General features: G+C 57.1%; 3 protein-coding genes and 2 long non-coding RNA genes across 5 annotated transcripts in view; 1 reads left to right on the forward strand and 4 right to left on the reverse strand.

Annotated features, from left to right (window-relative positions):
• Positions 1 to 148: 148 nt before the first annotated feature.
• LOC119104824 (lipase maturation factor 2) lies at positions 149 to 7,303 on the reverse strand (the record flags this gene model as incomplete). The annotated part of the gene is given in 8 exon segments (XM_037228542.1): positions 149 to 248; positions 1,045 to 1,177; positions 1,625 to 1,722; positions 2,883 to 2,990; positions 4,677 to 4,802; positions 5,373 to 5,487; positions 6,536 to 6,714; positions 7,184 to 7,303. Coding segments are annotated over 8 exon segments (953 nt in total), but the record flags the coding sequence as incomplete, so codon positions are not given.
• A 27-nt stretch (positions 7,304 to 7,330) lies between these two features.
• LOC119104826 (uncharacterized) lies at positions 7,331 to 8,990 on the reverse strand. The gene is made up of 3 exons (XR_005094990.1): positions 8,944 to 8,990; positions 8,117 to 8,218; positions 7,331 to 7,368 (listed from the first exon to the last, which is right to left on the reverse strand). It is a non-coding gene; the product is annotated as an uncharacterized LOC119104826 (long non-coding RNA).
• Positions 8,991 to 9,076: 86 nt separating this feature from the next.
• On the reverse strand, positions 9,077 to 11,592 carry LOC119104199 (uncharacterized). Its single transcript, XR_005094888.1, has 3 exons — positions 11,482 to 11,592; positions 9,585 to 9,689; positions 9,077 to 9,118 (listed from the first exon to the last, which is right to left on the reverse strand). It is a non-coding gene; the product is annotated as an uncharacterized LOC119104199 (long non-coding RNA).
• Positions 11,593 to 14,366: 2,774 nt separating this feature from the next.
• LOC119104375 (mitochondrial RNA pseudouridine synthase Rpusd4-like) lies at positions 14,367 to 15,130 on the forward strand. The gene is made up of 2 exons (XM_037228071.1): positions 14,367 to 14,715; positions 14,927 to 15,130. Exons 1-2 carry the CDS (start codon positions 14,407 to 14,409, stop codon positions 15,128 to 15,130), a joined length of 513 nt encoding a protein of 170 aa, XP_037083966.1. The 5' UTR covers positions 14,367 to 14,406.
• Positions 15,131 to 16,445: 1,315 nt separating this feature from the next.
• LOC119104376 (uncharacterized) overlaps positions 16,446 to 17,500 on the reverse strand; it is a 12,926-nt gene continuing 11,871 nt past the window's right edge. Inside the window, exon 3 of the mRNA XM_037228072.1 lies at positions 16,446 to 16,880. Within this exon, the coding sequence (XP_037083967.1) occupies positions 16,446 to 16,880 (435 nt within the window). The remainder of the gene's footprint in view (positions 16,881 to 17,500) is intronic.

Here is a 17,500-nt window from a genome sequence, read left to right on the forward strand (position 1 = left end):
AGAGAGAGAGAGAGAGAGAGAGAGAGAGAGAGAGGCAGTGACCCTGCCCTAGATAGTATCCCAGAATCTCCTTTAAGGCCGTCAGGCAGCGCCTCCCCGTCGCGGCGAGGCGGCCCCGGCCGGTGAGCGATGGCACGTACACGCGAAGCTCGGTGCAGCGGCGACATCTCCCGGCTTGTATTTGAACTCAATCTCCTTCCACGGTCCGCTGGCGGAGTGGGCGCCCTCCAGGATCAGCTCCCGGCGGCCTGCAGCCGGGACACAGGTCAGAGGGCACCGGGCTCCGAGGTCGCTTGGGTCAGAGGTCACCGAGGTCAGATATCGCCCAGGTCAGAGATCACTGAGATCAGAGGTCGCAGAGGTCTGAGGTCGCCGAGGTCAGCGATCACCGTGATCAGAGGTCAAAAGTCACGGGTCACGGAGGTCGGGGGTGACCGGCGGCTGGGGTAGACGGTGTCCGACGACCACTCCCGCAGAAGGGAGCTTTGCTTGTCCACTGGCACAGTCACACAGGTCTGGGTCTCGTATGAAAGGCAACACGTCACATTGGAAACACAGCGTTAAGCCACGTTCATATCAGACATGTCATATCTCGTCTGTCGTGCCACCAGACCGTGAGTCCGACTTTCCATGCCGCACGCCTCCCCATGGAGCATATACTTACTATCACACACATTACCGATGTGTGATGTACATGCACTGTAACAGTGTGCAGAATTGATACCACTTTGCTGTAATAACATGCCAAGCCCTTGACCTGACTACAATGGTTTAGATTATGCACCTTGGTACAGACTTCACCAACTAAACTGTACGCGATATGCTAGGCGTGTAGGTGAGGACAGCTCATGCTATGTCAGAGAATGTCCTTACAGCATTCGTCTGTACACTATTATTACGCACGCACGTACGCACGCCACGCGCCACACTCCACAAACCACGGACAACCAGCACTGATGTCGCACGTCAACACGCCCCAGTCCGGCCAGCGCCACCAGCCGGCGGCCACCGGGCGGCCGCCACCGCCGCTGCGGCGGACGTTACCTCCGGCGCCGGCCAGCTCGTGGAAGAGGCCGTACTGGCCGAGCAGTCGGTGCTGCTGCAGCGGGCCGGCCACGTCCCGCAGCAGGGTCGGCAGCGCCCCCTGCGTCGCCGCGTCCAGGGAGGAGAACGGCACCTGACGGCGGCGGCAGCGGCGACGTCACCGACAGCGTGACGTCACCGGCACGCCCGGATTGATGACGATTATGTTGGTGGTTATCTATAATATATATATATATATATATATATATATATATATATATATATATATATATATGAAGTGGCGGAAGAGGTGTGACGCCACCGGCACCCCGGGCCTGACGTCACACTTGGGGCAGCCGGACGGAGTCTGACGTCACACACACCAGAGCTGAAAAGTCACAGGCCATACTGTGTCATCTGTGTCATGGCTCAACTGGCCCAAAATTCAACTCTAAAAGACGCTAAAGCACACGACAATGCAACACGCAAAAGCTGCAAAACAGAAGAGCAAATACCAATACAAAAGAACAATAGCAGAGCAAACGCATACTAGTCAGTGAGGGCCACCGACCTCCACACACCAGCATCGCCGCCCACTCACCAGCGAGACGCCAAACACCAGAGCAGCCACCGCCACGGAGACGAGGGTCTTCCAGATAGCATCCAGAGCGCTGCACAGGCCGGGCGAGTCCATCAGCGCTGCAGCAGGGGAGGACAGTGTTCACAAACGGTCCATGATGAGGTTGCCTCTTATCACTAAGAAGATTCAATAATCATTTGACTAACCAGTCCGTCCCAGTGGCTCAGTTGGTTAGAGCGCCAGCCTTCCGATCCACCCACCCGTGGCGGGGTGGGCTCGAGTCGCCTCGGGCGCTCGCTATTTGCCCCTGACAGGCATGGCCTGCGGCCGGTGGCAGCGCTTGCGTTACAGGTCAGTTGACGTCAGAGGGCAGGACGGACCGTGCCGAGCATTGCGGCACGTCGAGCTTTCGCCACTAAATTCTGCCGTCGCCGGGCATTGCACGATCGGATGGTAGGGGTCAGGGCTCGCAGCAAGCACTGCTTAGCGTGAGCTCTGATTCCAGAAATCCGTCAATTCGAAGGGTTCGGACCAAATCTTTAAAAACGAATTCCACGAACACGAGATACAGGTCTAAGCTAGTAGTATACCTTAGTAGCATATTAAGTAGCGAATCTAGCGTAGTCCAGCCTGGTAGTCGTATTTTTCCCAGTCCAAAGCTACACAATATATATATATATATATATATATATATATATATATATATATATATATAATAGCACGCTTACAACAGATGCCCTTTCCCCTCCCCGATAGGAGAAAAAACAGAATTCACGTAACACTGAACGGCGCTGCAGGTAATGCTACCGCACACAAATGTGCAAGGATGCGTTCAGATACCAAGACCGACTGGCGACAAACATGGCCACAGCCTGCGGCAGGGGTGAGAGCGTCGGCAGACGGCACATTGGCCTCACCGGGGTAAGCACCCTGTCTCAACTAGAGACAGCCCGGTCCCACCGCAAGTCAACGCCCCAGTACGTCATTTTAGGTGAGGTGAGTCTCAGCGTGTTCGCCTGCCATATAGTTCCTACTTGTAGTCGGAGACCCGGCACCCTTTCTTGTTCAAGGTGAGAATGTCAGCACCTCTCCTTGCCCGACTAAGCCCCAGCAACAGTGCTCACCGACGGTGAGATCCTCTGCCCCAGACGTCAGCTGAAGCGACAGCCTCAGCATCCGTCCTCACCCGAGGTGAGAGCCTCCGCCCTCGTGCTCACCTGAAGTGGCAGCCCCAGCACTCGTTCTCACCCGCGGTGAGAGCCTCCGCCCTCGTGCTCACCTGAGGTGAGCGCCTCGGCAGCTGCCAGCAAGAACGCGGCGGCTCCTAACGCGATGCTGCCGGGGACGGCCTTCTGCGCGAACTCCTCGAAGTCGCTCTTAGTGAAGGCTGTCATCGAGAAAGCCGAGTCAGCGAAACGAACCGAGGCGACTCACGTGAGTCAGATGACAGACATTCCCCAGCGAAGCAGAGAGGAAGCTTACGTTGAAACCTGTCATACCACGTAAGAAGCGCGTTTACCAATATCGGTGGCGGTCCGTCCCTAAAAACGAACTCGGGGAGAAAGCGCCGTTTCCACGTCGCCTGCCCAGCCCAGCCTGCGTGCCCAGCCGGCTGGCCCGTCGCCTCGTCACGCCTTTGCTGCGAGGCGTTCGCAGCCCCGCGCGGCCCGACAGTCGCCTCACCAAGCGTCGCCGCCGCCGCCGGCAGCAGCAGCTGGACGACCAGGGAGGCCGCAGGAGGGCGGGGGGCCCGCGGCAACGGGGGCCGACGGCAGGAGCGGGCCGGTGGCGACGGGGACCAGCGCCAGCACCGGGACGGCGAGGACGGCGGCCGGTGCCAGGACCGGAGCGGCGAGGACGGGGGCCAGCGCCAGGACCGGAACGGTGAGGACGGCGGCCAGGACCGGAAGGCTGCAGACGACGGAAAGAGAGAGGAGGAGAGCACAGGACACACGAGGAGGCAATATTTGGGAGCGGTGGCGAGACCTGGTATGCGAAGAGGACGGGGAGAGGAGGGACTGGGGGAGGGGGGCAGGGCAGTGAGAGACCAGACGTGGGCACTAACACGTGTCCCAGTAACCACCAGGAAACACCACGTCCCATACCATACGATTCCATCGCAGCAAACGGATTGACACATTGTAACGCCAACTACGGCAGAAGCTGCGTGCTTCCATTGGTGATGCGGTTTTCTTATGCATGCAGCAAGATATTTGCCGCCATTTGGTCCAATAAGTGCGAGGCCCGTATACACAACACGCCTGAGACACCTGCATGGGTTTGACAACATTCGGCATCACCGGTCCCACACTGGTCCCACTCAAGCGACGCGCAGGACTGACACTGACACAACCGGAACTGACACTGACAATTATGCAACCGGTCATTATCATCATCATCGGAGCTTCACAACGCACTCAGCTGCTGAGACTATATGGCGTCGCCTGCCTCTCACCATGGCACGAAGGGCGAGCAGCGCGAGGAATCTTACGCCGTATCTCTGATTTCCCAGACGCGCAGTGGTGAACGCAGACTCGTTAATGACTCGGAACGCGTTATCAGCACTCCGACAAAAGTGATAGAAGACACAGACACAAACGACATCAGTGGCAGAAGACACCACTACAGATGACGTCAGTGACGGGAGACACTGCCACAATTGACATCAGTGGCAAAAGACACTGCCACAAATGGTATCAGTGACAGGAGACAGCGACATGAATGACATCAGTGACAAAGACACCAACACGAATGGCATCAGTGGCAGAAGACACTGCCACAAATGACATCAGTGGCAGGAGACACTGCCACAAATGACATCAGTGGGAGAAGACACTGCCACAAATGACATCAGTGGGAGAAGACAGCGACATAAATGGCATCAGTTGCAAAAGACACTGACACAAATGACATCGAATGCAGAAGACACAGATACAAATGACATCGGTGGCGCTGACACCAGCGAACGCAAGCCACCCAGGTATCCAGCTGGGATCCTCGACCGAGCGCGCGGGCACGCGGGCACCGAGCACGCGGGCACGCGGGCACCGAGCACCGAGCACCGAGCACTGACCGGTCCGCGCTGCCAGCCCTCCGTAGTCGAGGCGCAGCTCGAAGAGGAACACGGCGCCCAGCAGCAGGGCGCCGTACACGACCAGCGTCGCCAGCGTCGCTAGCAGGCCCGGTACGCCGGCGCCAGCTGCCGGACGGACGCCCACTGTCACCAGCTGGCAGCTGGCAGCTGCCTCGCCGCCCACTGTCAGGCGGACGGCGGGGAGACGGCGGCCAACGGACCCCGAGTGGCCTCGACACGTGCACGGGCTCGGACGCATTCGCTTGACGTACGATGAAAGTGACGTACAGCGAAGGAACGAGAAAAAAACAGTGACGTTTAACGACAGTGACGCTTGACGTACAGAACGAAAGTGGCTACCCACTTCAGAAACGTCGTAAATACATGGGGGTGGACTGCAGCCGAACAGCACGCAAACGTGACAAAGTCTGTCAGTGCGTCCCCGCCTTCCCTCACGACGGTGATGGCATTCGCCTGGTCGGAGGGTTCTTGGCTCTTGCGTTGCTTAGCCGTGCTGTTTTAGCGACTAGCTACCATCACACTGCCGACATGACGGTGTGGATGGGCTGTACCACATCGTTACCATTCCTGCTCCACGTGACTACCGGGGCCCCGACGCACCACTGATACCCCTCCCCCCCCCCCCCCCCCCTCCCTCCGCGGACTCTGACGCTGTCCTCGCGTCGCTGTTCTGACCTTGCCGCCTGCCCTGAAGCCAGTCATCGTCGACCAGCGAGAGACAGAGCACGATGACGAGGATGTGGTAGAAGCTGCAGTTGCCTGTCAGCATTGCGGCCACTTGCAGGGCGACCTGCGGAAGACGCTGCCGTCAGCATGAGGGCAGGAATGCCCGCTTCGCAGACAAGGGACGCCACGGGCGGCGTTCGGCGAGTGAGAAATGCCTGCGGCGGTGGACACACACATCAGTGTGGATGTGTCAATTCTGGGCTAATAGGTCAATGTCAGGTCCATGGGTCAATATTACGTTCATATCCCAATTTTGGGTTCATAGGTCAGTGTTAGGTCAACGTTAGGTCAATAGGTCAACGTTAGGTCAATAGGCCAACGTTAGGTCAAAAGATCAACGTTTGGTCAATAGGACAATGCTAGGTCGATGATTGGTCGATGCTAGGTCGGTATGTCAATGCTAGGTCACAAGTTTAATGATAGGTCAATGGGTCAATGCTGAAGCCTTTGCTGCAGACGGTGTCAGTGGGGTCAGTGGGGTGTCCGTGGGGTCACCGGCATCCCCACCCACTGATGGACGACGCAGAGATCTGCTGGTGTCAGAGGGGCCATTGGCAGTCCCATCCACTGATGGACGACGCAGAGATCTGCTGGTGTCAGAGGGGCCACCGGTAGTCCCACCCACTGATGGACAACGACACCGAGAGCCGCTGGTGTCAGAGGGGCCACAGACAGTCCCACCCACTGATGGACAACGACGCCGTGAGCGGTGCACTTTGATTCGGGTGTCGAACGACTCGGTAGGTTAACACAGGCACAGGCTCAGATATGCTGCAGTTCGCACGCCAAATCTGTGAAGACGACAATTCATTACGGCTGGTGCATGAATGGCTTCCGAAGATAGACAGCCCTGAGTCTCCCTGATGGCCTAGACCGCGCCATCTGGCAGACTCAACCTGACCCACATGATGACCCAGCCAGACCCATGCAACAACACCCCACTCGGTCCACCTCAAGACACACAGACACATTCGCCTGCTCCCTGACAAACGACGACACCCCAGCTCCGATCTCAGGACACGACATCCCCCCCCCCGCCCCCATCCCCAACTTTTCTGGCCCGTATTGACACCAACGTCCGACGCGGCCACGCCCTCAGCCAACACACCCACCTGGGTCCAGAAGGCAAACAGCCGGAGCTGGCGCACGGGCGCGAAGAACAGCACGGGCACGGCGATTTGGGCGACCAGCACGGCGACCAGCACCGTCCTCAGGGCCGGCGCCGGCAGCTGGTGAGCCACCCACGAGAGCGGCGTCGGCAGCCAGTGGTTCTCGAACAGAGTCTCCAGCGCTGCACGGGGACGAGAGGCGGGTCAGAGGCTCTCAAACCGCGTCGCAAGCATCGCAGGAGGACTGCGGGGCGAGTCGCTGGAATAAAAACACGCGGCGGATTTCAGCAGGCTCTCCCAGAGATTCTGACTGACGCCGGCGTCGACAGGCGGATTACTATTATCCCTTAGTGGGGATCCTCGCCATTGCCGCCGGTGCTTAAGGACGGGCCAAACATCAGTCTCAGGTAACCGCAAACAACTTACACTAACCTATGAAATCGCTGGCTAGACGACACGCAATCTCACCCTGCGCTTTGTCCGGTCAAGCCTTCAGGGCATTCCCCCCTCCCTCCACACACACGCACACCACCTCTCCCCAGTCGACTCAAGCCGCCTCCACAGCACAGCTTGTCCCCCCCCCCCCCTCTCCCCGATCCCCACTGATGACCCCCTCAGACCAGCGGCGCCCCACTCCCGCAGCAGTCTCACCCGTCAGCCCCCACCAGGCCGGCCCACCGCCCAGCAGCTTCAGCATGCCGCTGGCGAACGTCAGCCGGAACAGCAGCCAGCGCACCAGCAGCATGCCCAGCGCGTCGGCCGGCTGGGCGCGCCGCCACGGCAGCAGCGGAGCCAGCAGCGCGGCCAGCAGGCCGGCCTCCAGCAGCAGGGTGTCCCTGGCGGCCGCCAGGGGAGCCACCGTCACCAGACGGACCGCCAGCAGCCAAGGGCGGGGGATGAAGGAGAGGACGAATCAGTGAGCGATTGAGTGATAGAGGAAGTGAAAAAGAGAGTGAGTGAGTGCGTGAGTGAGTGAGTGAGTGAGTGAGTGAGTGAGTGAGTGAGTGAGTGAGTGAGTGAGTGAGTGAGTGAGTGAGTGAGTGAGTGAGTGAGTGAGTGAGTGAGTGAGAGTGAGAGTGAGTGAGTGAGTGAGTGAGTGAGTGAGTGAGTGAGTGAGTGAGTGAGTGAGTGAGTGAGTGAGTGGGTGAGTGGGTGAGTGGGTGAGTGGGTGAGTGGGTGAGTGGGTGAGTGAGTGGGTGACTGGGTGGCTGGGTGAGGTAGGCAGGCAATCAGTAAGCGTGAATGAGTGTATGAGTGAGTGTATAATTGAGAAGATGAGTTAGAAACGAGTCAGTCAATATATGAACAGCCAATAACTGTACAAAGACAAGAGCCAGTGGCACAGAGGTCAAATTGTGGGAAGATTGGTAAGCAAGGAAAGGAATGAATAATTGCCATAAGCTGCACATGGCACAATGGCACCAAATAATACCAGTCATGGGCATTCAAGACACTTTATTAGATGCAAATAAGCTGGGAGAATGTGGCCATTAAATGACAAATAACGTATGAAACCTGAACCATGAGATCGAAATATTTCACATAAGTCAACACCTCACGCATGCGTAAATCGCTATCACTCACCCCTGGAAGAGGAAGAAGACCTGGCCGACCTGGGTCAGCAGACCATATGCCAACAGCAGTCCCAGATACACCAGCGATGTCCGGAACAGCTCCAGCAGCACACTGACAGAGGGGGAGGGTGATGTCAGAACACGGCGGTGGAACAGCTCCAGCAGCACACTGGCAGAGGGCGAGGGTAATGTCAGAACATGAGGGTGAAGGAGCACATTCGCAAAACACATGTGAGAAGCGGAGGTACCCCGCGATCACCTGAGGTAGGGCAAGCTCAGGTTTTCCACCAGATGGCTACCAGCAGAGATCGACATGGGAGGATCGTAACGGAATTCTGCTATTCCTTCCGTTTCCTCAGTCCCTTGCCCGACAACGGATCCTGACTCAGTCCCCTGCCCAAGAATGGCGCTGACTCAGCTCTCCTCGCCCGACATTTCCGCCGCTAACTTCAGCGAATTCATGTCATCGAATATAACGACAAACGTTCATGGGCTTACGCTGCCCGCACTGCATTGACGCCCGCGTCCGTACGACACGCTTTCTGAGTTCAGGACCGGCTGCCCGGTCTCTCGGCCCACCCTTACCCAGCCCAAAACCCACAGACGCCAGGTCCGCCAGCCCCACCTCCCTGCCTCACGCATCACCAATGCCCTCCCCTCTCCGGCCCTACCAACACGTTTGGCGAGCGCAGCAGCACGCAAAAACGTCCAGTTCCCGGCCGAAAACTGGCGGCTCGAATCTCTCCGCGCGCAGCTTTCCACGCGGCCGCCTCCGACGGCACGCCGACGCCAACACCCTCAGCAGTCCCCGCATCGACAGGCCGCCGCACCACTGACCCGAGCAGAGCCAGCGCAGCGCCGGCCAGCGCCACCGCCTCCAGGGCGTGCTGCGTGTTCAGCGCCAGCCGACCCCGCAGCCAGAGGAGGGCGGCGGCGGCCGGCGGCAGCTCCGGCGGCTGCCGCGCCTCCAGCTCGAGGTGCGCCGGCAGCAGCCCGGACACGCCGTACAGACCTGCCGCCGGCGGCCAGACGTCCGGTCAGACGGTGCGAGGCTCGGGTTTGGGCTCGGGCTCGGGCTCGGGCTCGGGCTCGGGCTCGGGCTCGGGCTCGGGTTCGGGTTCGGGTTCGGGTTCGGGTTCGGGTTCGGGTTCGGGTTCGGGTTCGGGCTCGGGCTCGGGCTCGGGCTCGGGCTCGGGCTCGGGCTCGGGCTCGGGCTCGGGCTCGGGCTCGGGCTCGGATCCGGGTTCAAGATGTTCCACCTACACATTTCTGTAAGCATTTATGTTGAGAGATTGATAACACATGGTGGAATTGCCTGCTGGTAAGTATCCTTACATTTTTGTAAAAATAGTTTCCACTTATCACTTCAATGTGTAGTAGAAGACTAAGCAGCCAAGCAGTTGAGCAAGGAAAACAGCCACAGTTCCCCCACACAGTGACAAAATCATTCATTTGGACATGTCAAGCAAATATCTCACCAGGAATCTGTATGTAGAGGGACACAAAGCCCATCAAATAGACGGCTGACACTCCCTTCAGGATGGCATTCCGTGTCAAGTACGTGGAACTCATCCTGATGAAGCCTGCAAGAGCCAGATCATAACGGGTAAGGGCACAACCAGCAGGATGGGCTACATGTGTGTCCCAGGCTCCCCAAACAGGCATTGCATGAGTGTGACTCATGGTAAGCCAGGTATGGGAAGTCGTGGGCCTCAAAACCCTGACTAAGTCTGGTTCCACACACATGTCCATTCATCATCACTGTATCCCATTCTGAGTATAACTGGGTTGCAGAAAGGTGTTTTGCATGGAAATGGCCTAAAAGAAGCTGGAGTAAGGTTAAAGATCCACGTCTTTGCTCAATTTCACCGGGAAATGACTTGCTCATACTGTATGAGCAAAACTGGAATGGAGGCACTGTAGCCAGCTGACCTGTATGAGTCATACAAGTCAGCTGACTAATATGCCTCCCTTCCAACTTGCCCATCAGTGCTGGGAAAGCAGCCAGCAGGCACGGGTGGTGCCTATGCTTAAGGTCAGGTGGTGCCTGAGAATAGGACAGACAATATAGTAAGCTATTGCATGATACAGTTTTGCCACAAAACTGTGCTGTTAAGACAAAACTTTGCAATGGATGAGGGGGTCAAGACTCACACAATAATGACTGCTTGGTGGAGGTTCTGATCACAGAAATCCATCCTCCCAAAAGTGGTGTTACTGTTCACACATCCCTGGTGGCTATCTGACCATTGTCAAATGTTTATTGCTATGGAGGAGAATCCAATGATGCTTGGCACATGGCCCACTATGCATTACAGCCTCAAAAATTTTTAATGGCCTAAGGCATCAAACTCACAATTTTTCAATTTGCACACTGTCATTCTAGCCACTCTGCTGCTTGATCTTCCTAACAGTGCAGAAGCTAGTGCATCAGTAATAAACTTGAAACTGTCAAAGCCTCTCCAAATTATGATACGCATATGGTACATGAGCATATTCTAAAAATTGGATGTTCTTTCCTCCATGTTCAGCATGATTCAGAATATCAGAAACTCCCACAAAGTGCAAAGCTGTTATATACTATTAGCATGTCTCTAATGGGCAATGGCATGATACTAATTGTACTGATGAAAAATGGAAGAAAAGAATGGAATGGCTGAATGATGCAATGATGCATAACTCATGTGCCCAATGCAACTGAATAAAATTAATAGCTGCCTGAAAATGACAGAACTTTTAGAACCCTTCCAATACAGGGAAGCTTGCTGAATGCATATATAATTTCCAAAGATATGCTGAGGATAGCATGTGCAGATGTGTGCAAAAAGAAAATATGTGATTAGGTCTTGACAACAAATATCACAATGATCATCCATCAATATTTATAAAATCTATGGGCACCATTACCGAACATTTTCCAGATGCTGAAACCTAAAATTGTGCATGGATTTCTCCCACTGTTTGAATAATGGGATGCATGCATCAAAACATTTTCCAACCAAATGAACAACAGGAGGGGAGAAACAATCACAACTTAAATTGCCTATGGGAATGATGAGCTGACCACTTCTGACCTTTGCCACCCTTTCATCATTGCAAGCACACATGCACATAGCAGCTTCAGCATACTGACCACACCAAACATTCTGTAAATCCCCAAATGTCATTGCCCTCTGCAACGGAGGATCTCCACTTGTCACACTAAAATGGGCAGAAAAAACTTTCCACTGGAATGAAAAACGCCGAATACTGAATGGCTCCACAAACACAAACGTCCATGGCGGTAACATTAATGCACAAATAATACTTCACAGGTTGTGGGCAATCCTACAGACCTACTCCGTTGAACGCCTCATTCCTTTCTCCAGAACAAACCTGTAAGGCCGGATATTCTATAAACCAGCAGCTGCTTGGGGAGCCACGCTCGGCTCTAACCTAATCCGAATAACGCCCACTACGTGGCAGGACGCTCCCCGTGCCACGGGATTGTTGTTGCCAACATTTGCTCGCCTCTTAGGCCTGCATCGTCTCCCCTGCGCCGTTTCAAATTTAGCATAGAGTTGTAGCTGCATTATCGGTATTTATCGCCATGGTTTTATCCAAGAAGTCAACTTTTCGCGTTCATTTTCTATTCACATTTTCTAGTGCTAAGATTAGCGTCTCAGACGCTAACCATTAGTACTGATCTACACCAAGCTGTGAAACGGACAACGCAGGCAATCATATTTCTGAGTACTATTATTTTGTTGGTATTACAGCGCGAAGATGACATTTGCGGCGCACGTGGACCTGTGTGGTGAAATGTATGTGAATGTTTGTAGCGTGTATAACCATGATAGCTAATAGCCCCAACCAGCGTGCATATTGTTTACATGGATTGCTGTTGACATGTCCGCTGCTATAAAGGTACAAGTTATTGCATGCATTGCACGCATAATTGTTACCACCCAATCAGCATGCACCTTGCAGGAAATGTGTGGTTGCTGGTGCATTTATAGACATTCGTAATGTGTTGTTTGCAATGGAGCTGGCCCCTAAGCACGCTGGTACTTAAAAACGTATCGCCTTTGCTTGGTGTACTGTCACTTTTAAACTGGGATCAATAACCACGTCAGGCATATATGTGTCATTTTTGGCAAGGGTACCCTGGCAATTAAATTGGCATGCACCTGTGATTCATTGTCACAGTGTATGGGTCAGTCAGATTAGCTCCATGGTTTGGTCACTAGAAGTGACATATACTGTGTGATCAGTAGCATTTGTTCTTTCATGATATACATCATTTCAATTATTGCTGTTGCTGGTAATGTGAACATATAAAAGCTTCGGATGAGCTATGGGGGTTGGATTTGACAGGAGGTGGCATATTTTGTAACTTTGTGGTGTGCAATTAATGTTATGCACAGGCAGAAACAGATGAACATTTGGGCTGGCTAGTCTTTAGATGACTTGTGTCAAGCAAGAGTTCATCATTGGCCCTCTGCCAACACAGAGACATTTTTGCACACTGAAGGGGATTGGACCTTGCCAATGTTTGACTTGTTCCTAGTTTGTCCCTATTGCCTGTAATTCCTGGCATTTTGTGCTTTTGTAAAGTTATCAGTGAGCAACTAGCCTGTAAAAATATTTTATTTTTATCAGCCAGGTGTAGACCTTATGTCTAAACTGTCTCATCTGAGTGATGTTTGCCTCTGCTGAGCATCAGGTAGTGCCAGGATGCAGGAGGAAATCAGTTGGCAATACACAGTAGAAAAAGTTCTGGGTTATTGATCACACATACTGCAAGCCAATTAAAGTAGAAATCACCATCACAGGCACCATTTCCACTCACCTTGTGTCCTGCTCCTCAGAAATTTGTGAGCCAAAGTATATCTCACACCACCCCAATGTGGACATTCTGCCACCGCGCCGCCGCGCGGGCCGGCGGCCTGATGCGTCTGCACTGCCACCGTCCGTTTGCCACCACCCCCGACAGCGACCGCCACCACGACTACCTCGCGTTGCACGAGCCGGAGGACGCTGAGGCTTCACCGGCGGCGGCCGCGCCACGGCCGCCGCCGCCGCCGCCGGTTGGTGCGAGTTTGACTTCGATCTCGACGCAGCTGGACCGCATGCGCCTGCAGCGAGATAGCGCCGACTGCGAGGCCGTCATCTGCACCAGCTTCGGCGTCATCAGGCTGGATAGCGACAACCAGCCGACAGTGCACGGCCAGTTTGAGCCGCGGGAGACGGCAGCCTCGGACGACGTCGAGGTGGGCACGTTTGGGGAACTGGAACCGGCGGACCTGGCGCGGTCGGGGTTGCGCGCCGCGGACCCTGGTCCCGTGCCGGTCCGGGACCGGCCGCGGTCCCGGGCGGACCGGTCGCGTTCAGGACCACAGGAATCATTAATGGAGTCCGCAGAGTCCCGTCATCACGCCGGCAGTCCGTCCGCCGACGCCGCGACCTTCGTCGACAACCAGTACTTCCCCGAGATGGACGCGATCGCCGCCAGCGCCGCGTCAGAAATCGACACTGCTGCGCAGAGCGACGCTGGCGCCACGCTGCGGGGTAGCCCCGAGGGTGCGTTCGAGGAGCAGTACTTCGCGGGCGCGTTCGACTGCGGCGCTCCTCGCACTTGGCCGCCGCCGACCACGTCACCGGCTAAGCGACCGCTCGCCAGCGACGCCAAGCTTGCCGAAAAGCCGGACGGTGTCTTCGACGAGCAGTACTTCTGGAGCGCGTTCGAGGACGTGGGACAGGAGCGCGAGGCGGCGGCGTACAAGGCGAGCCTTGCTGCCAGGCACGGACGGGTGTCGGGCGCCGAGCGGCGTGCGCGGAACGCTGACGCTGTGGACGTGCCGGAGCTAGAACGAAGCTCCGTGCCGCAGACTCGGCAACCGCAGGCGAGTCCGGGAAGAGGAAGGGGCTCTGAGCCAGCGAGCCAGGCGGAGAAGCGGTCAGACCCGGGTGGAGAAGGGCAGCGACCTGCGGCGGGGCTGCAGCGCCAGGCGGTCCGGAGCGGGGCGGACGGTGGAGGCGCCAGGAGCGGTTCGTCGGCGGTCCGGCGGGAGGGGTCGCCGGACACCGGCGGCGGTCCGGGGACCGGCGCGGACGGCGGCCCGCAGTCCGGGCTGGCCGTGGTCCGCGAGCTGCGCGCGGCTGCACGGCTCGCCGCCGCGCCAGCCGGCAGGGGGCGCCAGCTGCGCGCGGAGGTGCCCGACATCGCCAGCCAGCCAGCGCACGCCTGTGGCGGCACTGCTGCGGCGCGGCGTCCTCCACAACGGCCCCGACCTGGCCGTGCTGTACAAGCCGTTCGGCATGTCGGTGCACTCTGTCACGGAGCGCGCGCCGCACTGCCTGGCGCAATTCTTGCCGGGCCTGGCGCGCCACCTCGGCTGCGAGCGGCTGTTCACCGTACACCGGCTGGACCGTGACACCACCGGCGCCATCCTCGTCGCCAAGTCGCTCGACTCGGCGCGGCGGCTGCACGACCTGTTCCGCGAGGGACGCGTCGTCAAGACGTACTGGGCGCTGGTGAAGGGCGCGCCCGAGCAGCGGCGCGCCGTCATCAACATGCCCGTCGAGGAGGGCACGGTCAGCGGGCGCACGCGGATGACGCTGGCGGCGGCCGGCGGCGGTGACGTGACACCACCCGGCGCGCACGCGGCAATAACGCGCTACCGCGTGCTGTCCGCGGCCGCCGGCTGTGCGCTGCTGGAGCTCGCGCCCACGACAGGCGTCAAGCACCAGCTGCGCGTGCACTTGGGCCTCGGGTTGGGCTGCCCGGTGCTCGGCGACCACAAGTACTCGCGCTGGACGGTGGCCGACCGGCCCGCAGCGGCTGCCCGGGGCCGCGCTCGAGGCGCTGGGGATCCGCCAGCCGGAGGCGCGCCACCTCCCGATGCACCTGCACGCGCGCGCCCTCTGGCTGCCCGGCCTGGATGGCCGGGTCACGGCACCGCTGCCGCTCTTCTTCAAGCGGAACTTGCGACGGCTGGGACTGAGTGCCGGCCAGGGGCGCCCGACGGCGAAGGGGGAGTAGCGCACGCGGCTTCGAGGCGGGTGAATGAGGGGAGAGAGTGGGGGCAACCTGTCCGGAACGGGGGGGGGGGGGACCCTGGTGGATGGATCGAAGCCTCGCCGTTGTGCGACCAGGGGAGCTTGCTACCAATGTCAGTATCCCACCGCTTTCCGCAGGACATGACCTCTCTCTGGAGAGCAGATGTGAAAGTTGCGAACTTAAACTAAGCCTTGTCGGCCCGGTGAGTTCCAGAGGAGGAACGCACGAATGAAGAGAAGCCACCCAAAGCTGGAATTGGCATGTGCTTGACGTCCGTAGTGCGATGTTTAACAATGTTTCTGTGCCGATATCAGTGCACATGCGATATTTGTAATACATTGTCAGTACTTTTATCTGCGTTGATGACTAATGTGGTGGTGGCCCCCTTCGGCGTAGACAAGAACGGGACGAAGGGCGCGTCATTGGTGACCGCACCGCAGTGTGTCATTGGTGACTGCGCCGCAGCGCGTCATTGATGACCGCGCCGCAGCGCGTCATTGGTAACTGCGCCGCATTGCGTCGTTGGTAACTGCGCCACAGCGCGTCATTGGTGACTGCGCCGCAGCGCATCGTTGATGACTGCGCCGCATCGCGTTATTGATGACTACGCCGCAGGGCGTCATTGATGACTGCGCCGCAGCGACCTGGTCTGATTTCTGTTTTCTTGTTCAGTGTTCAAATCACATGTACGCATCTGCGGAGGGTTTTTCACCGTGACAATTGAACAGTGTATGCTCACCTTCATCGGAGATATGCGGCGTTGCTCATCATGATATATAACGCCTTGGTTTGGCCTTGGTATACCACAGAGGCGTCTGCTGAAGAAAAAGCTAGCGTGCGCGTTGATTTCCTTTTGTAACCCCCGATTAGTGTTCGTGACATCCATTGTCATGCTTGCAGAACCGGTCCGCGGAATCTTTTGACGAGATGACTTGTGTCGATTACTCGTTTGATGGTTTTGTGTAAATTGTACGCATGTTTTTGCGCCCTTTCTGCACATCGGCCTGCTGTATTTTTAAGATTCCAACACTCCACCAAAATAATTGCACATGTCCTTCGTCTCCATCACCACAGGCGTGCGAAACATGCAATGTGAGATGAGGCTAGATAAATCGGAACAATCAGCCAGCCGCGCGCTTGCAAAAGGGCCGCACAGAAAAGCCTTCATCCGCCTCGCGCCGGCAACACTACCTTGGCACTACTTTGCCACTAGCTCGCGCGTGCTTTGTCGCGTCCAGTCCCACTCAACAGAGCACCTTCATCCAGGCGACCTCCGTGAGCGACGGTACAGCCTCCGCTACCCCCCCGCCACGGTCACATCTTGTCCGTTTGAGTTCTCCACGGCGGTCGCCGAGAACAGGTGGAAACCCCGCTCTTGAAGCCCTAGCAGACCGGTGTATAGCCGCCGGCGAAGCTTCCTCGCCGCGTCCTGCAGCTTCCCTGACCGGCCGTCAGGTACCAGCACCGCCGTCAGGTTAAGCCGCACGGTCAGCTGTTCCACGCGCCGCGCCAGCGCCTCTGGTGGCCGCTCGAGGAAGCGCGCCAGCGCCGCCGCGTCCAGTTCGAGCGCCAAAAGGCTAATGGGGCGGTGCTGGTTGCCAGGGAGCTGGTCCAGCTCCAGCGACAGAGGAGAGGTGCGGTGATAAACCCGGCGCTGCGGCGGCGGCCGGTCCGGGCCGTGCGAGCGGACCTCGCAGCCGAACTGGGCGGCCGCCTTGTCGAAGGACACATCCTGCGAAGGCCCCGAGTGGTCAACGCGAGCGCTCGAAACACGGGTAGCCCAACACTGCGGTGGTGTTCCGCCATTTTTGTCTTTGATTAAAGTCATACCAGCGAGTAAGGTCCGATGTCCAGCGCATCAGGAGGCACATCCGCCAGCTGAGGTATCCATCGTGACACGACCAAGCTGGTGACTTCGATGGTAGGATGCGACGACGAAGGAAGCACTGTAGCACGAGATGAACGCAGAGATGTGTGATAACGCGAAAGAAAGTTAAACAATGGCATTGCACTAAGTGATGTGAAAGACCCATAACGAGCAGCAATTGCACACTAAAATGAATTGCAATGTGTGAAACTGATAAGACCGTAGACGCAAAATGCGACCACGAAATGGTCAGTTTGCTTTCTTTTGTCGAAAATGTCACATTTGTTTCTCCCAAACCTCAACCGCACATCGCCCACGATACCTGCGGCGGTCGGGACGACACCACCAGACAATCGAGCCCTGCGAGGCTCAGTCCGGGGTCTAGGCAGGCCCATTTGCCGCCTCCGATCACCGCACGGCCCCGGGCTCGGTTGTATAACTGTGGGTGACGTCATCAGCGTCGGCTCAGCCGTTGTGAGATCTTG

The sequence above is a fragment of the Pollicipes pollicipes genome, unplaced genomic scaffold, assembly GCF_011947565.3.
Source record: "Pollicipes pollicipes isolate AB1234 unplaced genomic scaffold, Ppol_2.1 Scaffold_6052;HRSCAF=7182_pilon_pilon_pilon, whole genome shotgun sequence".
Classification (NCBI taxonomy): Eukaryota; Metazoa; Arthropoda; class Thecostraca; order Pollicipedomorpha; family Pollicipedidae; genus Pollicipes; species Pollicipes pollicipes.

What these genes read in the sequence shown, in the direction of transcription:
- LOC119104375 (XM_037228071.1), top strand. Translation starts at nt 14,407, where the DNA reads ATGTCGGTGCACTCTGTCACGGAGCGCGCGCCGCACTGCCTGGCGCAA. An exon ending in CGCGGATGACGCTGGCGGCG is followed by an intron (nt 14,716 to 14,926) that starts GCCGGCGGCGGT and finishes ACCGGCCCGCAG; the next exon opens with CGGCTGCCCGGGGCCGCGCT.